At 41.5% G+C, this 24,299-nt stretch overlaps 1 protein-coding gene across 1 annotated transcript in view; it reads left to right on the top strand.

Moving 5' to 3' along the window:
- Nucleotides 1-1,904: 1,904 nt before the first annotated feature.
- The window catches only part of NECTIN3 (nectin cell adhesion molecule 3), a 95,067-nt gene continuing 72,672 nt past the window's right edge, over nucleotides 1,905-24,299 (top strand). The window contains exons 1-4 of the mRNA XM_030548564.1: nucleotides 1,905-1,932; nucleotides 2,740-3,078; nucleotides 14,854-15,150; nucleotides 19,081-19,198. Coding sequence (XP_030404424.1) covers nucleotides 1,905-1,932; nucleotides 2,740-3,078; nucleotides 14,854-15,150; nucleotides 19,081-19,198 — 782 coding nt within the window. The remainder of the gene's footprint in view (nucleotides 1,933-2,739; nucleotides 3,079-14,853; nucleotides 15,151-19,080; nucleotides 19,199-24,299) is intronic.

The following is a 24,299-nucleotide window of genomic DNA, read 5'->3' as shown; positions in this document are numbered from 1 at the left end:
CAATGCCTGTAGGTTCAAACACATTGTCTGGAGTGGTTCAGGGAATAGATCGTCAATTTACTCCCCCCCCCCAACGTGAAAGAAAAGGGAAAGAAATTGTTTCTTGACTTCTTTCAATGTCACCCTATGTCTACTGAATGCTGCTGGTAGACGCGATGCTGCAGCAGTGAAGAGCAGTATCCACTCCTCTCCCCTGCCCGGTGGCAGCCGGTGCAGTAGGACTGGTAGCCGTCCTTGTTATCAACCCATGAGTGCTCCTGGCTGGCTTCAGGTGCGGCTGGCCGGGGGCGCCTGGGTGAAAATAGGAATGATTCTCGGTCATTCCCAGTAGATGGTACAGAATGCTGGTAACTGTCCTCCTCATAGCAACTGGGGGCTGAGCTCCATCAGCCCCCTCCCTTTCCTGTATAAGGAAAAGATTATGTCTTGCCTGGACTATCATAGCACCGGGAGGCTGCCCCCCCCCCATTTTGTCTCACTAACAAGTCACTGTTTCTTCTTCCTGCATTCTTTATAACTTCATGACACAAATGGGGGGAGACACTGCCACGGTAGCCCAGGAAGGTTGGGGTAGGAGGGAAGCAACGGGTGGGGTTGTTGCAGGGGCGCCCCCCGTGAATGGCATGTAGCTCATCATTTCAGTGGGATCTGACACAGAGCAGCTGTGATCTCTGATACACTGGTTCCCTAGAACACTTACTCCATATTCTAGGCACGACTGACTCTATTTTTAGAAACCGTAAAGGAGGGATTGACTCGGGGAGTCATTCCCAGTATTGCCTTTGCGCCCCTGGCCGATCTCAGCCGGGGCACCCATGATAGCAACAGACAGTACAGAAGGACAGATAACCGTCATCTCATTGCCAATTTACACCGGCAGCAGAAGGTACAGAACGACTGATAACCGTCTCTGTCATGCAAAAGCAAATGAATGCTGCTGTGTAGCGCTGGAGTATCACCTCTGTCCGCAGCATCCAGTACACATACGGTGACTGTAAAAAAAACAAAAAACAAAAACAAAACAAAACAAACAAAAAAAAAACAACAAAACCCACACTGAATGGGCTCCATGGTTGCTGTGCTATGGCATCTGCCAAGGCAATCCAGGGAAAAAGGGCGCGAAATGATTGTCTGCCATTGCTTTCCCAGAGGAAGGAATGACTGACGACATTTACCCAGAACCACCCACGACAATGATTTTTGCCCCATCAGCCACTGGGCTCTCAACCCAGAATTCTAAGGGGCGGGGGAGACTGCGGGAACTATGGGATAGCTACGGAATAGCAACCCACAGTGCAACGCTCCGGGAATCGACGCTAGCCTCGGACCATGGACGCACACCGCTGAATTAATGTGCTTAGTGTGGCCACGTGCGCTCGACTTCATACAATCTGTTTTATAAAACCGGTTTATGTAAAATCAGAATAATCCTGTAGTGTAGATGTACCCATGCACAGTGGCTCCACGTGTCTCCAGAAGAGCTGCCTGGAGAGGGGGCTTCATGGTGAAGGGCACTGATCCCTTCTGGCAGCACCAGCGTGAATACCATGGTGGCACATTGCACTGTGCTTGGTAACAGCTATTCAGGAGAAACAGCTGGGTGCTGCAGGGAGGGGCCATTGCTTTGCCTCCCCCAATTCTCTGCCTGTGCTATGTAAGCTGTTGTGGCTGCAAAAAAAAATCCACTGGTGGTCACATTTGAGAAACGCTGTTCTATGTACAGTGACACACAAATTAGCTACGGCCCTTGAGGATGAGCTCTGTTAATTTCTAAAACTATTTATCTTGGTCTTGAACACTTTATCAAGTTGTAAGTATTGTAGAACTTTTAATACAAAGCAGTGTGGTGTCTGGCCCACTCAAAGAAGCTAATTTGTAAAACAGTGGAATGGGACTAAGTGCTGATGGATGGTGGAGTGAAAGTTAGTGTAGGTGAGTATTAAGCAGAAGAAAACGGATGGGGAGTGAAAGCAGGACAGACGGTAGCTGAGATAAGATATTAACAGTTCTGACTGCCTATTGCCTGTTAGGAGCTTCCCTGAACACTAAGACAAGATAGAATTTGGAGAAAAGAGTCTAGTGGTGGATGACAAAAATTCAGTGTCTGACTTGGCCACAGACTTATCATATGTCATTGCACGTTTCACTTGCACTCTTTTAATCATTAAATGTCGGTTTCACCATGGAAACAGAGACTGACAAATATCCCTGTTGATTATCACGATTTATAGATAGGTAAAGTAATAAAAATGCTGCTTAAGAACTTTTATTAGAGTTTGATCTAAGGATATTTACTTTGTTAAAGTCACATGTTAAAATAATGTATTTTTAATGGTTACAAAGCTTCAACTATTTGAATTTCAACATTTTACTCGTTATATAATTGTCGTGACGCGGCCATAATTTCATGCAAATATGGACATTAAAATTGATCTTTCAACTTTTTTAAAAATAAACATCATTCTTCAGTTACAATAACAAAAATCAATTTCTGCCAAATCTAATTATTAGTGTTTTGGTAATGAAGTACACTGCTCTAGCATGGGAACCCAGGAGCTGGTTTTTCTCTTCTGTGCATCAGTCCCTAAAACCTGCCTCCAGGGAAGTATAATGCAATAGAGTAATAAAATAGGGTTTTAAATGAAATGGAAAAATTACAGCTAAAGGTAATTACGTGCCTTTGGATTTGATACTAAAGTTTGATGAAACTCAACTAACATAACGTTTCTTTGTTTTTAGGTGCCTTTGCTGGACCAGTTGTTGATCCACATGTAACAGCAGTTTGGGGGAAGAATGTCACACTGAAATGCATAATTGAAATAAATGAAACAATAACACAAATCTCATGGGAGAAGGTACATGGTAAAAGTACACAGACCATTGCTGTTCATCATCCTGAATATGGGTTTTCTGTTCAAGGAGAATACCAAGGAAGAGTGTCATTTAAGAACTACTCACTTACTGATGCAACTATCATCCTAAACAATATAAGCTTCTCTGATTCAGGAGAATATGTATGCAAAGCAGTTACATTCCCACTAGGAAATGCTCAGTCATCAACAACTGTAACTGTATTGGGTATGTTAGCTTCTTAATATTTGATTTTTTTTACCCCAAACCCCCCCCACAAAAAGCAAAATAAACTTCATAGGACTTGGCTACGTGGAGACTTCATGTGTGGCAAGCTGGGGTCTGAATCTACAGCACACTGTCTTGCCACATACTGACTATGTTTACCTTCCTACTGTGCACTGAAAGTTCAGTAGTGGGATTTGAAACATTTGTCAAATCCATTTGTTAGTGGGCTCCAGCTTTGTAAGGAAGTGATCAAATTTCTTAATGCTGTGACTTACAAAATATAAACTTATTCTTCCAACTCAAGTTTACTTCAACAATCCTCTTGGCTGACTTAGTCACATCCACGAGTCATTCTTAGTGATTTGGGGAGAACTTGTATATTTGAAATCACAAAAGCAAAGCACTCTGTCAAATAATCCAAAAGATGAGAATAATGTGTGCATTAAAAAAGAAAAGGTAGGTAATACAGTTGGGCCTTAGGTGCAAGAAGGAGAAAATAAACATTGAGTGACGGAATTAATATACTGGTCAGTGCTTGCTGAGTGAAGAGATTCTCTGGTGGGTTACAATAGGCTGAGATGAAATTGCGGCTACTCCAAATGTTTGACAAATATGTGCTAAAATAGTGCAGTTAATTAAAAGCAAATTTTAACGTTCTAGCATACTTAAAATAAACTGCACATGAATGGGAGAAATTTCAAGCATTTTTATTTATAAGCTTTCTTCTCAAATTTTAGAAACAATTCAACTAAAGGCAAAAAACAACTTAACAAAGTTTTTGTCCTGAAATTTTGAATAGATAATATAGCTGTTGACTTGAGTGGAAAAATCAATATGTAATTTAAAGGAGCTCTGTTAAGGATTTCTCAGGTGTATTGATCTGATATGCTAAATGACTATAGGAAGGCTTTTGATGGTGAAATAAGTAAATTGCTGTGTACTGTTTTAAAAAGAAATGTAATGGCTCATTAAAGGATTAGGGAGGGCACTCCAGCAAATATGAAGTAGTAATTTTTCCCCCCCCCAAAATTGAGTATTTAAAATGCTTGAAGTAAAAACTTAACTGGGGCCTTGTCTTACTAATCCACATTGTTTTCTTCTTTGTTTGATTTTAATGCCATGAACAATGGTTAAAATGAGTTTAGTTTACTTTTAAATTAGTAATTTTAACTAAATTTCCGATTGGAGATTCATACATGGAAGAAAAGGTGTAGACAAACCCTCACCAATGTGAGGTAAAACTATGCATTGTTTCCATTCTGTGAGTAACTTTGCTCTTGCCTATAACAACTGTTCTGTAAAAAAGGCCAGCTGTACTTAAGCAAAATAAAAATATTTGATGAAACCTCTATTAGTATGATTGAGAAATTACTGAAAATAGCTGAATAATATATCTTAAACATTTTAAGCAATAATGTTAGTTTTAATACACAGGGACATGTTTGGTGTGGCAATGACTGTAACGTAGCTCTAGAATTAATTTTTTAAGTTAGTATTTGTCTCCCAGTTACTCTACTAGCACAGTAAGTCATAGAACTGGTTCTGTGAAATATAGACTATTGTTTTCTTTGTGTGATGCTATTTTCTACAGCTTGCATTTGAAACAACCTGTTTCTAGTTTCTCAGGTTTTTTTCTTCAGTAAAGAATTAATTTAAAAGGCTGAATGAGTAAAGTGTTCCATGTTAAGTAAGGCACAAAAGAATTGCTTGTCAACTGCAGACCTCTGTTGGGGAGGGGAGGAATGAGGCACCTTGAAAATAGTTGGATATGAAGCAGTTTGTTGTAAGGTCAATCAGAAAGGCCTCTGCCCTTCAGACTGTCATTGTAAGGACAGACAAGACTGTGATTGTGACTTAGGGGTGGTGCATTGAGACAGATGTTGTTGTTGTTGTTGTTGTTGTTGTTGTTGTTGTTGTTGTGGGTAGAAAATGTCCAGGACTATAGTAACATGAGAACAATACACGTTTTGAGTTTAGACCTGATACAAGTCATGCTATATTTTGACTTTAACCTGTAACTGATGGGCAGGTACTTGGGAACCTTTGACTTAACCAGTAAAGTGAGATGCCCTTAAATATTGGTGGAGTTCAAGTATGACCATGTGTTGTGAGACAAAAAGCTCTTCTCCAAAGTCCTGTCTTAAATCAGGAATCCTACTTCAGTTTCCAGATAGGCTGTGATCAGCACTTGAGTCTCTCAAGTGCTAATTTTTTAGCTGCTGCTCTTAACTTGAGAAAGTGTTAAAATGAGTTATCAATAGGTGCCATCCATTCATCAGGAATGCAGTGTCTGATCAAGTCTTGATGTATTACTGAGATCTGTTCCTTTCTCCCCATGTCTGTGTGGACTGCAGAATAGTCTATTACTGTCTAAGCTTAAATTTATAGTGCCTTGTTGCTGCTATTTGTTAGGTGAGTTAGTTACATTGCACTGTAAGCCCCTCAGCCCTTCTCTCAAGAATTTAGCATTTAAGTCTCTCCCATGCTTCCTTTTCTTCCTCAGGTTTCCTGTAGGCTTCATCTTGAGCAGGATGGTTCCTACCTTCAGTCTTGATACTTTTCTTGAGGAAGTGTGTTTTGCCTACTTGAAATGTTAGTTGCCGCACTTGAACTAGATTTTACCAAATCGTAGAGTTTTGACTTGAGCGTTTTCATCCTGTTAAAAAAAAAAAAAAAAAAAAATGTCACAAATCTAGTAGTATTCAATGGATCAGAAAGCTTAAAAGCTGTTAAAACTGTAAGGAATTTTACAAAATAAGTGATAAATATAGAAGGAATGGTTTTCTCCTGTAAAAAAAGATATATATATGGCCTCTGTTTGATCTCAATGAACAATAAATTCCATATACATTTTGTATATATTTACTGCTTTGAGCAATTCTGTTCATGGTTGTGTTGTCTGGTAGCTTTCACCTCTTAAATTTCTGCGATGGAACGTATTGCTGTTAAGATGCAAGCATGAGGAAGATGTATTATCAAAGGTGCTCACTTTTTCTGGCAATGTGCTGTTTCAGACCCAGAGAGCAACAGTTCTTCAAGTGATGATCCCTATGTGTATTCCACATGTGGGTGCACATGCGTAAATAACTTTGTCATTTTTATAGTGTAGTTTAGTATAGTAAATATCTCCCTGGTCAAGGGACACAATCCTTTGTCACCTGGGGACGATGCCAAGGATCCCGGCTTCAAGAATGTTCTCTTTCATGTTCATTCATTTTCCATTAGCCACGAGTATTAATGGTGCCTCTACTGTCTGGGTGAGGCACATATTTTGGTGAAGTGTGGCATCTGTAAGGCCTTCCAACCCAGAACTAGAGTAGCCTGTGAGCCCCATCTCTGCAGGTTCCTTATAGAAGAGGTAATGACGCCCCGGTGCACTTGGATCTTGGCCAAGGAGACTGCCCTGTACAGTGGCATCTGCTGATATGTAGTGCCCCTCTGAGCACGAGCCATTGTGTGGAGCTGCTGACACTGAAGCCTAAGGACAGTCCTCACCGCAAGATTAAGCAACACTCTTATGGGCGTAACAGCAGATCCACACAGTGGACTGCTTATAAGAGATTAGTTCCTTCCCCTACCTGAACTAGGTCAGGTAAGATGCAGCACTTGGATCCAGCAGAACCAATTCTGAAGGCCCGCCAGCTGGAGGGTGAAGGAAAGAAGCAGGATATGTTGGTACCATTGGTGACCTCGGTACTGGGAAACTTAAAGAGTCAGTCTATAAGCATATCTCTGGACGCTCTGTCAGTGCTGCCTCACCAGCATGCTGACGCAGGTCCCTTTGGAGTCTCAACAGGCACCCCGTGGGCTCAGGATGTAGAGACTTTCCTAATACCAGAGGAGTTATTGCTGCTGTACCTGCAGTGTCTACTCCTCATTGGCTCATCTATTCTTTGCGATGTCCCCACACCTGAGGATGAACTGCTGCTCCTACCACAGGAGAGGCCCTTTTCCCATCCATCGGACCGAGCCTTCTGGTACTGATAGTCCTGCCATTTCTGACAGAACCATTATCTAGCTCAGGAGTCTCGGGACATAGCCCCATTGACATCTCCACTACTGTGTAGGAGCCTGGACACGCAGCCAAAGCACTCTTACCTGCCTGGCTGACATTCTCTTCCCGCCCCCCCCTCCCCCCACCATCTCCCGAGAAGCCTGGTACCGCTTCCCTGTCGGCCCTCCCAGATTGATGGACCCTTCTGACCCTATTGGAGCCCATGGGGCGTGTACCAAAGACAAACCAGCGCCATTGCAAGGATCCTATCACTCCTCAGCATGCCAACCAGCTCTTTTGGTATATGAGGGGAGGAAGACGTGGAATCAGTACCGCCAGTTCCAGATGATGCTGCCTCATCACCAGATGAGGTGGTCATCCTTTTGCTGCTCTGTCCACCAGATGACCACTGGTGGTACTAAGAACTTCTGCAGAGATTGGCTACCAACTTAAAAATTCCACTGGAGGAATTCCAGAACCCCCAACATAGTCTTCTGGACATCTTTCAGCCACAGGGAGAGAGCATGTGGCCCTTCCTATAAACAAGGCCATTCTGGAACCAGCCCAGATCGTTAGGCGTATACCAGCATTGTATGCCCCCATCCTGAAAAGAGCCAAGAAACAGTACTTTGTTCTGGATAGGGAGACTGATTTCCTATTCACTCACCTGGCTTCTAATTTATTGGTCATTCAAGTGGCTTTGGAGTGGGCATGTCAGCACCTGCAGATGTGTACCCCACCAGACAAGGCTCTACTGGCTAAGTACAACTTTACCACGTACAGTAGGCTGGCAGAGTTTAAGTACAAGTGCCCTGCAGATGACCAGGGCCAGCTCTAGGCCTTAATGAATGAAGGAAAATTAGTGGCAAAGTTGGCCCTCCAGATGACACTGCAGCCCATTCTGTGTGAGTGTACAGAATTCATGTCCTCTGCATATTTCTTTGCTTTCCAGCAGAAAAATGCCTTTCTGACAGGGAAGCAAAGAAAAGCTGCAAGAGCAATGTCACACCACTCCCTAGCTGCACAGGTACATCATTTTGAGCAGCCGGTGGAGAGGCAAATCACCACAGGGCTGGGGACATCCTAGCCAGTGGCTCCAACCCTGAGCTGGTATCATCTGCTAGTCCTGGCTGGGCTGGAGACAGGAGAGGACAGGACCTCCTTTTCCCCTGCAAGGAGTGGCTGGAGCTGTCTCAGACCCACCCCCAGAAACCTCGCCCAGATGCAGGAAGCTCAGCATCTGCCCCTGCTTCCTGCCCCCATTGCTCCTCAGCCTTGAGGGGAGAGGTCACTGCAGGGAGCTGCTTCCCCATCCGCCCAACCCATGTGCATCCGGACCTCTAATACCCAGACTTCCCTTCCGAGCCTCACCTATACACTCAAAACCCCACTAGCTCTCGGTATCTGAACCCCACCGCACCAGACTTCCTCAGCCCCCTGCATCTGGAGACCCCTGCACCCAGACTCCCTGCCTCTGGACCTTTACTGCTGCATCTAGCCCATCCCCCACTGAGCTTCCCTGAACTCAGACCCCTACCCTGATGAGCCCCACCCCCTGCACCACCCTAAGCCCCCATATCCAGACCCCAGGCCACTGACCCTCCCCCCCAAAGTAGCTGTACCCAACCCCCCCAGTACCCACACCTTTCTGCTGAGCCTCAACCATCTTCACATGAAAACCCCTTCAGAGTCCTATTGCATCTGGAACTCTCCTAACAAGCCTCTGTTAATCTAGACAACTCCTCCCCACTGAGCTGCCTGTGCACATTCTCACACAGAATCCTCTCAACCCATACCTGTATCCCCCCGAAACTGAGCCCTTCCACACTTGGGTCTTGCCTGGTTGAACTTGCCTGCTCCACACCTGGGGAAGAGGGGCAGGGCCCCAGGGTGTTTCTTGGGCAGGCCCAGGCCTTGTGCTTTGTCAGGTGCAGCCTCACCACTGAGTCTGTGTCTGGGGTGGTGGGAGATTTGTGGAGTGATCTCCCACCTTCATGCAGCCAGTGGCCTGTGCTCCCTGCTGCCATGCTGGAGCCTCTGCATTTATTTGACAAATAAAACTTGCAGAATTTTAAAGTACTGTGTGCAGAATTTTTATTTTTTTTGGCACAGAATGCCCTCAGGAGTACCCATTCCTTGGCCACCGGACTCATGATGCACAGGGACTCATGGCTTCAGTCTTGTGGTTTCCTGAGGGAGGTCCAGAACACCATTTAAGGATCTCCCTTTTTGAAGAAGCAGACCTTTTCAGTAATAAAACAAAAAGTGCATTCTGTGGGACCCACATCAACAGTTTTCAAGAGCTCCTTGCCTTTCTCATGAGGATCACCAGGGGAGATGTTTTTCTGTTCTTTCTGCCTCAAGCACAGGAAGTCTCTCTTTGAGAGCAAAAACATACAGGAACGACACCCTGCTAACTAATATCTCCTTATCTTCACCAGATGAGGCTGTGATGCCTCCCCCAACTTCTCATTTGACTGTGCCAAATGGTTTGAAGAGTTAATTTTAAACAAATTGCCTAAGTCAAGATCTACTTGGAGTAGGTTGAAGAGTCCCATCATAAGCTCTTAGATATTCTACATGTAACAGCCTTCTATCAAATGGCATTGTGAATAAATGAGACTTTCTTGGAATCTTCCAAGACCATCTAGCAGACCCCAGTGACGATATCACCTACATATATAAATGTGCAGATTAAAATTATTACATTCCAGCCATTAACTCAATTTCTGTTTACATACCCTCCCCCTAATGCCTTGGTTGTAGACAAATGGGTTTTGGTGTTTATAATGTCAGGTTATTCCATACATTTCACCTCCCGTCTCCCCAGTTCACCCTCCTTCCTTGTTCCTTTTCAGGGGCCCAGCTCATGAGCATTTGCTGAGACTAGAAGTCATTTCTGTCATGTATAGGGGTTATAGAAGCTGTTTGAGTCTAGCAGAGGGAAGGGATTCTGGTCCCAAAAAGCCCTCTGGATGCAGAAATTCAGGATGGTGACATTCGCAGGTATTTTTCCGATGTTATATTCTAGGGATTGGTTTTTGATCTTGAGGATGTGTATTTTCGTATTGTGATTCACCCCTCCCATGAGATGTTTTCTTCATTTTATAGTCAACCAGGCTCACTTGCAGTATTTTGTGCTTCCCATCAGTTTCTTCTGCTCTGAGGGTATTCTTGAAGGCCCTGGCAGTAGTCTGCCTTCACTGAGCTGGGATGGTTGTCTTTCCATTCTGTCATAATTGTCTGTTCAAGGCCACTCTTACAGCAAAGCTGTCTCTGTAGTAAAGATGGCTGTGTCCCTTTTCCACACATTAGGAGTTGAGCTAAACAAACAAAAATCCACTTTGACCCCACTGCAGCTGGATTCATAGGATCTTCTCTTGGTGCCATAGTAGCCAAAGCTTACCATGCCATGGACAGATTTGATACAAACCACACTTAACAATTCAAATAAGTCCATAGACTATGTCAAGAAATTGTCTAGTATTGCTAAGTCACATGATAGCTTGTAGCTTTTGTGACGCAGCGTGCCAAATTACATCTTTGTTGCTTCCAGGGATGGCTCAGAACAAGTACTATCATGTCTAGACTGCATCTGTCCCTCATTGAGTATTGGGTTGACTCCTTTGGTGGCAGGACCTGTCCAAAGTATGTACAGGTGTTCCCTTCACCCATTCTCCTGCCATCACTAACTTCAAATTATTCCTCATGGGGTGGAGAGCACATATAGGGGGAGACGCAACTTAGCGCCAGTAGTTTGCCCAGCACTTGTCTCCACATCAGCTTCCTGGAATTAAGAGCTGTCAGGAATGCCTGTATACATCTTATTCCCTTCCTCAGGAACCAGTCTGCCATGGTCATGATAGACAACGTAGCATTGGTGTTTTTATGTACATCATGAAATGAGAGGCGATATGCTGGGCTGAGCATCCCTCTGTGCAGAATTGGCGAAGTTAAGGAACTGGTGTACAATGAAGCTTATGGTCATCTCACACTTTTACCTTCCAGGCGTATAAAACACCAGAGTCGTCAACCTGAGCAGGCACTTCTCCCAGGTTTGCAGGTGTGAGTGCGACTCTCTGACTCGAGCATATTTTCCTAATCTCGTGATTCTTGGAAGTGGTCCTCTTTGCAACCACTGGAAAAATAAAGTGTGAAATTCTGCTCTCTGTGGGGAGAGGAGGAGGTCATAGGGGCTGCAATTCTCACATATTGGACAAAGGGTCTTCTCTCTGCATATTTATCAAATCGGTACTTGGTCCTGCTAGTGAAGGCAGGGGGCTGGACTCGATGACCTTTCAGGGTCCCTTCCAGTTCTATGAGATAAGTATACCCATATATATAATATTATAATCCTGTTGCCCCTGAAGGTGCTGAACAAGGTCAAACAGGACAAAGCCAAAGTTGTCCTAATTGCACCAATTTGGGTGAGAGACGTTCCTTAACTGATTTGTCTCACTTCGTGTCTGTCCTTGCTCCTTCCAGTCACTCCCCATTTGTTATCTCACAGTTCTGGGCACTCGTCCTCTCAGATCTTGACTTCTCGATGGCTCTTGGGGAATAGAGGTTTCTTATTTGATAGAGGTACACCAGATCCTATTAAACAACAGAAAGATCTATAGCAGAGCTAGCTACTTTGAAAAGCAGAGAATTCATCACTGGTGTTTTTCACTGGCAGTTTTTCCTTCTCGTTTCCTTCTTTGCTGTTCTTGATAATCTTTTGAAATTAAGGTGGTCAGACCTTAGTTTGAGTTCTATCAAAGATCTGGTGGTAATCACAACTTTCCATTTCAGTGGAAGGGGCTTCAGTATTTGCCTACTCCACAGTGACAGAGTTCATTAAAACACTGATGAAATTTATTCCCCCAAATAAGCCTCCAATGATAGAACAAGAAGCAATGGGCTTAAACTGCAGCAAGGGAGATTTAGGTTGGACATTAGGAAAAAGTTCCTAACTGTCAGGGTAGTTAAACACTGGAATAGATTGCCTAGGGAAGTTGTGGAATCTCCATCGCTGGAGATATTTAAGAGTAGGTTAGATAAATGTCTATCAGGGATGGTCTAGACAGTATTTGGTCCTGCCATGAGGGCAGGGGACTGGACTCGATGACCTCTCGAGGTCCCTTCCAGTCCTAGAGTCTATGAGTCTAAGCTAACCTACTGTGGTATGAGACTTGAACTTGGTCCTTAACTGCCTCATGAAACCTCCGTTTGTGCCTCTAGCTAGTTGTTTTCTGTTCCACTTACCTATTAAAATGGCATCACTTCTGCCTATGGGCAAGATAAGGGCATTAATATTGGACTCCCTTCACAGTTTAAGGAAAAAAATTCATTACAGCCTCATCTCAAACTTCTACCTAAAACATTCTTTGATTTCCACACTAACCAGGCAAATATACCTTCCTTTGTAGGTGTGATTTCCCCCCATTTTCCAGCCACACAGTCCAGGGAAGAATCTGCATTCCATATGCTGAATGTTGGAACGGTGTTAGCTTTGTAGCTGGAAAGAGCAAGACCATTTAGAAACTCTGGCTGACTGTTTCTTTTATGGGCAGATCAGGATCTACACTTTCCACCCAAAAGACTTCAAAATGCGTTTCTGGGTATATTCTGACTTGTTAAGAGATCACTAATTTTCTGTCCCTTTCTAGAATAATTGCCCACTCAACTAGATCTCAATCCACTTCTATGGCACTGTGAAAAGTGTACCAGTCACTGAAATTTTCAAAGTCGCAATTTGACCGTCAGTTCAGTTTTTCCAAACAATGAGTCTTGGTACACGCTTCCAGATCAAATGCTGCTGTTGACGGTTCTGTTTTGTCAACCGTCTTAAATCTGACTCTCTGAAGCTGTTCTCTCCTATAGATACTGGTTGGCAGTTGCTTGAAGTGAGCACCCATCAGGACACTACTTGAGAAAGGAGAGGTTGTTTAATTTTATGGGAACTAAAGTTCTTAGATGTCTAGATAGGTGCTCCACTGTTTGCTCTCCCCCCTACCCCCCGTTTTGCAGTCTTGTCTTTTGGGACCTAATGATAGAGAAGGAACTGAGGGCCATTTGGCTGTGTTGCTTTGTGCATCCTTGATATGGGACATGAGGTCTGGAGCCACATGCGTGTTCTGAACAGGCACTGCTACTGAAAATGTCAGATATGTACTTGAAGTGGAGTACGCGTAGGGGGATGCACCTTGAAGAACTCGAGTTACTGTACAAGGTTACTAACCTCTCAGTCTGCAAGTGGCATTATTTAAACAATAGACTATATTTGGATTAAGTAAGAATTCTACGTTAGGTTAAGAATTGGTGGATAACTTACTGTATTCACTAGGCAGATGCATAATTGAGCCTTATTTATAAATAAAATATACAAATTAGGTGATAGCTTGACTTAAGTTAATACTGACTACTGTAAGAATTATTTTCTTTTTAAAATATAAACTGCAGTAGAGATGCTTCACAGTTCACAAAATGTTGGGCAGTTGGATATTCCCCGTTGGTACCTTGTAGCGTGAGAGTGAAATCAATCTCTTATTTGTAGCTGGCATAACATTCATAAGTAGACTAACTTTCCTTACACTTAAGTTTGATTTCTTCAGAAGCTTCCCTTAATGTATATGAGTTCAGCCTTCCTGGACAGCACTGATTCTTGGGCATCTCTCAGGTCTTTCCTGATGTTGGGTTTTTGCGTGTTGATTGTCTTGATAGTTGTATTTATTTAAATAAATAAATAAAACCTGAAAAAAGAGCTTATTTCTGAATAGTAAAAATGTTTTATGGCCAGAGCATAATGCTGCAAGCCACGCTGTTAACTATACCCCTACCCTGATATTATGCAACCCAATATAACACAAATTCAGATATAATGTGGTAAAGCAGCACTCGGGGGGGGTGGCTACGCACTCCAGTGGATCAAAGCAAGTTCAATATAATGCGGTTTCACATATAACGTGGTAAGATTTTTTTTTTTTGGCTCCCAAGGATAGCGTTCTATCAAGGTAGAGGTGTACGAAAGAAAGTAAGCTAAAGGACATAACATGGTCTGATTTGTTTAATAGCTTGTGGAGCAAGAATCTTTAGTACTACTTGCTCTTTAACTAAAAACAAACAAAAAAAATCCCCACCCTGATATCTATGAAACTATCTAGGTAATAGCACTTCAGGTACACAACAAAGATGATTTGGGTTCTAAGACGACACTGGTGCAGGAGATGTGTAGTTGTAGATAATTGCATCATACATTTCTATGGGGGGGTGTGTGTGTGTGTCTGTGTAAAAAAATTACCCTTTTTTTTTTTTTAAGCTACAGAATTGCTTAAGTAAATGTGTAAAATATAGTGTCTTCCTGGTTAGTAAAACCAGTCTCATCAAATGTAGCCTAAAGGCTATGTTTAGTTGCAGTTCATATATTTTAATGATTATCAACCAATGAGCATCAACCTTACCTTAGAGAGGGAAAATCAAGTACAGATGCAAAACTAGATTAAAATGATTTAAAACAAGGATTCCTGCTTGCTGATTAAAATTTGACTTACATCACTTAGATTTTAAATCAGTCCACCCTGGCAATGTGCAGCACAGGGGTGTTGGAGCTGTCAATTGTTCAGATTACTCTAAAGTATCCATTGTGTCATTGGCTTTACCTTCTGGTTAACAAATCGGACTTGAAAGTGAGTTAGCAGCTGTAAACTATTGGGATAAAATGTATGTACAGGAAATGAAGTGAAGTTAATTAAACTTTTCTGTCTTGACTGAAAACATACTTAAACTTTTTATTTCAATAGTTGAACCCATTGTGACCCTAACAAAGGGACCAAACTCTTTAATAGATGGTAAAAATCAGACAGTAGCAGCTATTTGTACAGCAGCCGCTGGAAAACCTGCTGCAGATGTTGATTGGGAAGGAGGTCTTGGAGAAATGGAATCCAGTTCTACTTCATTTCCAAATGAAACTGTGACAGTTGTCAGTCAGTACAAACTCATACCCACCAAATTTGCCAGAGGAAGACGCATAACTTGTGTTGTGAGGCATCCAGCTTTGGAGAAGGAGATGAGATATCCTTACACATTGGACATACTATGTAAGTATACAGCAAGTTAACTATTGCTTTTATAGCTGTTATTCTGTCATGTTATAACTAGGTCTTATAGTACATTCCATCAGTAGACCTGCAAGCAGTGTACAAAGAAGGTCAGTATCATTGCTTCATCACACAGATGTGGAAACAAAACCACGGAGAGGTGAAGTGATTTGATCAGGGACTTGCAGCAGGCCACTGGCTGAGCCAGGAGTAGAACCCAGGTCCCCTGAAACAGAGTCAGTTGCCTTACTTGCTGAGACACGTTACCTCTTAACTTTTATTTAACTTGATTTAATTACCCATTTATATTCCTTATATTTTTCTTCATGGACTTATTTTTTTAACAAATGTGACTCATACTCAGAAGTTGAAGCTGAAAATTCAATTCCTCTTCAGCTTTACAGGGACTTCTTGTTATAAGCAAAATCTGTTTTCCCATTCAGCAAGAATTTTAAGTATTTAAAAATAGTTGAAACGGTAGTTATCATTTCACACTTGGAATAATACAAAGCATGTTATTCCCAAAGAACTTCAGTGATGAAAAAATATTATGGGGTCACTATGCTTAACCAGATCACTCACTACACTGCTGATAGTATTAGAGGTAGAGTGGATAAGTTGAGAATCCCTCCACTTTGAAGTCTATTTTCTTTCTTAAGATAGATCTTTTGGCTTGTTAAACTTGAAATCCCCAAAAGAAACAAGTGACAGAAGATGATAAATTGCCAAGCCCCTCTCATTATTTGATCCTAAGGCCTACCTTGTCAGAATATTCTTTATACTTTCATAACCTTCTATCTCAGCTGTAGAAATATGCAGAGATTTCATCTGTTTTTGTCTTTATTGCAGTAGATAAGTTTCTGTATATGACCAGATAGTTTTGGATTCTGCATATTTACTATTGTTAGCATATCACAAGCAAAAAGTATGGCATATGTACTATTTTAATTTCAATTCAGTAACAAATAAAATAAGACCTTTCTTATCCTTTGCTGTTGAGCTCCTGGCTACCTGAAAAACTTTTGTCTTGATGGTCGCAGATTAAACCGTAACAAATTTAGGGTTTGTTTACAGTGCCCTGCAGTTTGGATTATGGGAATGTGAATAGCATTGCACACCAAGCGCTGAGCTGCAACTCCCCCATGTGGTTGCTGTGAGTGTGAACTGAGAGGTTCTTGAAACTGGACTACATTAATGTGAATTTAGGAACCTCTTAGTTCACACCCACAGTATCCATGCAGGGGAGTTGAAGTGCAGCAGTTGATGTGCAGTCCTTTTCACTCTCCCATAGTCTCACTGCAGTGTAAGATACAGCCTTAGCGTGTCTCCCTAGATTGACCAGTAATAATTCTGTGCTCTGGTGGATTGCTGATTTTGACAAGAGTTGCCCCCAATATAAATTCCAGTCAGTTTCTCCCCAATGAAGAGTAACTTCTAACTTACCATAAATAAGTTGAATTTCTTAAAACTTGACATTATATGCTATGTTTGGCATTCTGATGTGCTGTTACAAACTTTAGGCCACATAGCCCAACTTTAGGCATCCATTTAGGGTTATCAAATATATGATGATTTTTCGAAAGTCCAGAAAAATTTGGGTTCCTAAGGATGCAAAATTTTAGCTTTAGGCATCCATTTTCAAATGCAAACTATAACACACTAATGGGTGCACAGGAGAGGGGGGAAAGGAAGTAGATCTCAGACTAGAAAAAGATTGTAGTTTACATCTGTTGATGGGTTAGAGTAACTTAATTACTACTTCAGAAAAGCACCTGAGTGGTGAAAAGGATTTTAAAAAGATTGATTCTTTTTCTCTTTCTTTCTAATATCAGGTCCCTTGCTGTGACCTGTTTGATTTAAAAAAAAAAAAAAAATACTTACCATCAGTTACTAGCTGGTGACATAAACACATGACCAAAAGAGTTTTCAGTGAATTTAAACTATTTCTTCTTATGCTTACCACTTGTAATCGATTTGGTGTATTGGGGGTGGGAATGACCTTGAGACTTAAGTATGATTACTGATTGTTGCCTTCAGCCATCTTGGGAAATACCATAATAAATAAACTTACGGTCTGAGAATGCTATCAATAGTAAAATTATTAACATGGAATCAGGAAACATTTGAAATGGAATAGGTCATAATTTTAGTCTTTTAATACTAAGTCATACCCAGCCTCTTCTAACATAACTTTATGGTATCCTATCAAGTAAACCCACTATTAAAAACTTGTAAATTGTACTTGTTTTTCAAAAATATTCTTTACAAATATGTTCCATTGAATCAATGAACTTCTAGCAATTTTAGAACAGTCTGTATTGGAGTGGCTGGTTTTAATGTCTGTAATTGAATTTGGAAAGAACTTTGACTAAGTTATGCATTTTTTCCCCAATATTAGTTAGAAGTGAATAAACTTTAACACCTTCCAAAACAAATTATAAATAAGGTCATGACTATGAAGCCCCATACAACTTGCCTAGTGTTGTTACAAAATTGTGGTGAGCATAGATAAACAGTTCTGCTTAGTGCTTTGTTTCAACATATAATAACAGTCTTCAACTGAGTTCTGGATCTCTGCACTTGAATCTGAGTAGAGTATTTTACTGGGTTAGTCATAAATAAATATAAAAAGCAAGTTGTGAGAACTGGTAAATACTCCAGGCCCTGTGCCCTGATACACAAATAAGGAAGGAAATTACCATTTTTTTTAAAAAGTGTACATTTATAAAATGAATATTAACTGAATACTAAAGCAGTCCTGTTGAGAGAGGCCACCAGTTTTTAAACTGCTACTCTCTACATGTCATTTGCACTAGTGTGTAGTTTGTAGAGAACAAAGCTGCATCCTAACACCATTAATGACAGTAGCTGAAGAGACAAGCATAACAAGAAAATTGCCAGTCTCTATAACGTAACCTTTCTGCCCTAGCCCAGTAGCAATAACCAATATCCATAATATGCCTCAAACATAAATTAATAACACTAAACTATATAAAAGTTGGAAAGGTGTGGCTTCAGTGAGAAGAGAGAGAGATTTCAAGTTTTGCTCTCCTTGCCACCTGCATTTGGAGGAAGTAGTTGAGCCTGCTGTCCTGGACTCAGAACAACTATCCTACTCTGAAATCTGATCTCGTATTACTTAAGTGTGATATACCTTACTTTTTACTGTAGCAGACTTTCAATTGATGTGTCAATTACTTTTGAATGTTTACATTATGCTGCAGTGTACCATGCATTTTCCCTAAGCATACCAGTGGAAGGCTTACAATAAGCGTGTATTTAAAACTGTCAGACATTTTCTACAGCTGGGTTAGGTGAGATTCTGGGGTCAAGACTGCTAATAATGAGGGGTTGACATTGGTTGGGAAGATGGGATTCAGATTGGAGTCATTATCGCTATTAATTGTCTTTTGAGTCCTTTGAAAAGAAATAAAATTAAACGCAGACTACACTAAAGATCTTTGTTGGTTTGACTAGTAGTATTAACATAGGCACAGTGCAGGTGCCTACTACAGTATAAATAATTAGCCAAAAGTTACTCATGTTGTATGCGCAATAAATCATTTACCACTGTGTAATATGAATTTTTTGAGTTCACAGAATTTGGTATATTTGAACTAATGACATTAACACTGCATTATGCTAAAAATTGGCATTGTTGATGTAAAGACTATATATCATTCTTAGCTTGTTTCAGTTGACAAACTGAAAACTTATGGGGCCTACTGATACGCTTTGTTAAGCCTCTGATACCAACCACCCATGTATACATGTCATTTCCAGGTAGGACTACCACTGGTCATTGAAGATTAAGCACTACCATACTGTTTGTTAAATGTAACATGTAGACATACCATTCTAAACAATGCATGTCTCCTTTTAAAGAACGTACTTTGAGTATTGGCATGTGAAATTGTACATATTTTATAGATGCCCCTGAAGTTTCAGTAACTGGGTATGATGGAAACTGGTTCATTGGAAGAGAGCATGTTCAGCTCCGATGTAATGCTGATGCAAATCCACTGCCCATGGAATTTACGTGGACCAGGTAAGTGTTCATGAAAACCAAAGATGAATTTTTCCATTTAAGTACACAATTAATATTCTAATAGTAGAGCATTTTAAAGGTGTTACTGGCTTATGACCTAGTGAAAACAAGCCCTTTCACTGCTTCTCGCTTGTCTGGTTCCCGTGCATGACTCATACACGTTATATGTGGTTAGAAATGACTGCTATTGAAATATGTCCCACATTGATGGATCAGACGTGGATTCCTACATGTGGACATTTTTAAAGGAAAATATTGGCCTTAGGAGCCATCAACTGTATAAGGAAAGGGGATCAGTAGCAACTGGGGTCAGAAAGTATAAATAAATTTTTGTTATTCTGAAGTTTGACCAGTTACCAATACTTTTTAGGATCAATCCATTAATTTTTATAAATGGAATAAATTATTTGACAGGTGATTGTGACACTAAGCCCAAGAAACTTAGTATAAGATATTGCAAGCACCTGTTGTCTATACTTCCTCCTCCCTGTGAGTTGGACGTGTTTTAAAGCAAAGATGTAAGATGACTGGATATTTGTTTGAAAAAAAAAATATAAAACTGATATGTTCAAAATTGGGTGGAAAATGCTTGAAATATCATTTCAGTCATCAAATTTACCATGCCCTGATAAAGAATAAGGCACTGTATCTACTTCCAAATAAGATGCAGGAGATGGCTTGCCTCATGACTCGAAGTTGAAGTCAATCTGTGGTGTCTGGTATCTTTGTATGGCTTTCTGTTGTGTGATAAAAGTTGTATTTCATGAATGTCGTATGAACTGAATGGCTTTACTGAGAGTCCATCTGTAGTCTTGCATGTTAAGTACATTCCCCTAGAGGGAGCCACCTGAAGCAAATAGATGGCCCAAAATGGTAGCTTCCCTTTTTTCCCTCTTAAAGAAAAACTTGAAGTAACTTCACTTGGTCGGTCTATCTGTCTGAAACAAAGAAAATAACTTGTGTGAGAGTATTTAAGCATATGTAGTACACAGTAATAGTGCTGTGAGAATCACTGATATATGATCATTAAAGATCAGTTATGGTGCCACTTCGTATCCTCAGGTTGCTTTCTGGATCAGTTAGAAGAAAAAAGACAAATAGTTTTAGCGTAGGCTTTGTCTGTGCTGGAACTTAGTTGGCAAAACTTCTGTCATTCAGGAGCGTTAAGAAAATGCGTGCACACACACACACACCCGAACAGCAGAAGTTTTACCAACGAAAAGCGCTGGTGTGAACAGTGCTTTGTCGGCAGGAGTCGCTCATTGCACGACTTTTAGCGGCACGGCTGTAGCAGCACAGGCACGTTGCTAAAAGCTGCGTGGTGTGGACATAGCCTTTAAAATTGTATTTGAAACGTGATTAATAATAAACATATAACCAAAGTTTATTGAATGAAACCTCCTAAACACAAAACAAAATATGCTATCCAACTATTACATTAAAAAATTAAGAAACAAATCAAATGAAGTAGTCTCAATTAGATCACATTTAAACCAGGTTGAATTAAAAAAAAAATCACCTCCTAATACAAATTGTAAAATCTAACAGAGTGGCTGTCAGTTAATCCCCAATTAAATTTCATTTAAATCAGGTACATTCAGTTTTAGCCTGGCTAAACTGCTCAGCATTGATAAAATATAAATTTGAATCAGTGATCAAACCATAAAGACAATGCAAACTGCTTTTCAAGATGATACATGCAAAGTGGCTCATTGTCTCTCTTCTCAAACATGTTATGGTTCATGTTAAAAGCAATAAGGACAAATAATTAATCTAGTTTTAAAAGATACTTAACCTTCTCAGTAATAGGGGCTTTCATAACACTTAAATCAATTCCCAGGTTTAATTTCGTTCCTCATGTGGTACAGACAAGTCCGATATGGTCTGTAAAAGCAGAAAGTTTAATTTCAAGAAATTGTAGATGAAGTTGTGTAAAAATTTCTTGTCAAACTCTTTGGCAGGAACTTAATCGTTATAAGAATTCCAACTTTAAAGAAGTTGAGGTAGCAATTTATTGGGCTACAATGCAAAGGGTCAGACCACTGTTAACGCAAGGATGGAGAGCTGGGTCATGAAGGGTATTTACTTGTACTTACTTCTGAAAAATGAGCTAAGTAGTGGCATTTGGGGAAGGCGAAGGCAGAATATTGTTTGTACCATGTTTTCCCAGAAAAAAAATCAGTTAAAGTTGATTTGAAATCTAGTTTAAATTCTAAATAATGCTTTTGAAGAAATGCAAAAATACAGCTATCAGTTCTGTATTTTGTCCACTGAATTTTAACGTGAAGGGAGTATGTTATATTCTTAGTAATAGTAATAGTAATAACACGTGCTGGAAGTAGATGTACAAATCTGTACACAGCGAGGTTAATGAATCCTTGTTGGGCTGGGGAGATGAAGACAAATGGGTGTGTATTGCAGCAGTGTGTTGTGTTCAATGAAATGACAGTAAAAGTCCATGTACAATGAAAAGTAACTTAAAATGAACAAGTACAGATTTGTGACTGTTTAGCCATTTTACTCCTATGGTGGGAAGATTTTGTGAGATTGGCAAGCAGAATAGCTATTAAGCTGCAGAAATAAAACATTTCTACAGTTGTCTAGCAGTGACTGGCCTATAGTCAACAAGATCTCAAGCGGAGGAATGTCTGAGGATGTTCATTCACTGTACATATTGAATTTTTATGGTATTCATGAAAAGTAGTTGCAGCATGTGGCGTTGCATGGCAGACTGACACTTCACTCGTAGGAATAACACACACACATTCTTCTTTGAGTAGTGTCCCTGTGGGTGCTCTACGTCAGTGTACGCTGCCTGCCCATGCACTCTTGATCAGAGATTTTTGTCAGTGGTGTCTGCAGGTCTGCACCTATGCCCTAGGGTATGGCTACACGTAGAGCTACCCAGCACTGCCATGGGAGCGCTCCCGCAGCAGCACTTTGAAGTGTGAGTGTGGTCGCGGCACCAGTGCTGGGAGAGAGCTCTCCTAGTGCTGCATGTACTTCGCCTCCCCGTGGGGATTAGCTTGCAGTGCTGGGAGCCACGCTCCCAGCGCTGGGGCAGTGTTTACATTGGCACTTTGCAGCATTGTAACTTGCTGCGCTCAGGGGAGTGTTTTTTTTTTTCACACCCCTGAGTGAGAAAGTTGTAGCACTGTAAAGCGCCAGTGTAGCCAAGCCCCTAGACACACTCAGACCCCAATAAACTCCCTGTGGCTTGCAACACTGTGTCAGTGTCCAGTAGCTGAAATATGCAACTGGCTACGCTTTGCTTTCTTAGGCCTTTTTCACTTTTGTTTTTTTCTTGTTAGCACAAGTTCAGGCTTTGAGAAGGTTCACCCCTTCTCGTCTCTGGGTTCATCCCTCCTTCCCCACTGGCCTTCCCATCCCTCATCAACAGCCCCACGTGTGGGTTATGCCCAAGACCCTGGACTTCAAGCCTTTCCATATGGGCTACAAGTCCTTCCCTTGCAGTGATGGAGATTCAACCTGCCTCTCTGCTGCTTGGGAGAAATCCCCATTCCCTCTAAATGTGAAGTCTACTTAAGATTTAAAAACAGATCTAAAAACTTGAGGTAGGAAAAACGTATATTCCTATTTATGCAGTGCTCTCTGAAATCCATGCGATGAATCACCCCCAATACATGGACCAGCTCTGCTTCGGCAGTAACCAAAGACCCCCAGACTCTCTCCAAGAAAAGATCCTATTCTTCCGAATCGGACGAAAAAGGGAAAGTCACCTCCTTGATCTGGGTCCCAAGAGACCTCATGTCCAAACACAGATATTGCTGAGGCTCCCTTTCCTGCAGTGCTGTGAGCACAGTAGCATATCTGGAGGTCATCTAGAGAGCTTCCAACACTGGCATCTACTTCTGCCTCCGAATGTCAAAGTGAAGGCTAAGTTCTTAGTGGTTCAGTCTTCCATAGCCAGAAATGAAAAGTGTACCGTACCTATTCTGGTGCTGCGTCCAGCACCACCCCATATGCTTACTCCTGAGAAAACACATCCAGACGTCCTGGTATTGTCCAGAATCCTATTTCACAATGACTTCTGAATCCTCAAAGAGCCCAAACCACCATTATTGAAAGGTACTGAGAGGTATTCCCCATTGGTACCAACTCATTTTCCTGAGTTTGTTTACCCTCCATCCTTTTCTTTCATGGTGACTCACCCTCTGGTACTGACACTGTCCCCACGCAGGCTCTTTGAGAGATACTTCAAGTTGGCACTGTTACAAGATTCTCTGGAACTGCCTCACCGGCCTCTTTCTAACCCAGTATTTATGCATGTGCAGGTCTCCTTCTGGGGCCCCATACCAGTCTATTAGTACCTACACCATTACCCCCCCTCCCCCATTTGGATAACATCCTCTGACTCAGAGGTGTCTATATGAGATTCCTCCACCTTCCAACTCTTCTCCCTAGAAACTGACATTGAAGAAGGAGCTCATAGCAAGAAATACACCGGTTACCATAGCAAGGATAACTGTGGGATCTTGCATTATTCCTTTATGCCCCATTACAGTGCGCTTGCTGGAACCCATGGGCTTCTTATGGCAACCCTTGTTATGCAGAGTGCTATCTCAAGAATTTGCTTCAGGAACTTCAACCAGTGCATCTAGGTTGTTCCCCATAGACACATCCTCTACAGCAGGAACCAGTGGAAGAGGAAGAAACCTCACGTTCCTGCAAATCCTGCTCATCAGGTGAGGGTCATGCGTAGCTTGGCATCCTGTCCTAGTGACTTTAAGGCCTTTCAAGATTCCTGTAAAGAGTAGCAGGTACCTTACAAGTCCTGGTAAAGGAGAATAGGATTTCCTGATATTCCTTGTTCAATAACTTTCATTCACCTCAGGGCAAGATTGACCTCCCCAGCTGTGAAGCTTTGCTTATTCTATTCTATAGTAAATGGAGTGCAGTGAACTGCAGCCGCTGCTGCACTTCTGTATAGATGAGTCTACAAAAAGTGTTACATCCCTCCCAGAGGCTCAGTATGTATTCTCTCTGGTGGTCAAGGCTGCTAATAAATGGAACAGACTGCATTAGTCCTGTTCAACACCATTGGACAAGGAGCTGAAATGATTGGATCTGCTGGGTTGTA

Source organism: Gopherus evgoodei, chromosome 1 (genome assembly GCF_007399415.2).
Source record: "Gopherus evgoodei ecotype Sinaloan lineage chromosome 1, rGopEvg1_v1.p, whole genome shotgun sequence".
NCBI classification, from domain to species: domain Eukaryota; kingdom Metazoa; phylum Chordata; order Testudines; family Testudinidae; genus Gopherus; species Gopherus evgoodei.
This window is presented reverse-complemented; position numbering and strand designations above follow the sequence as displayed.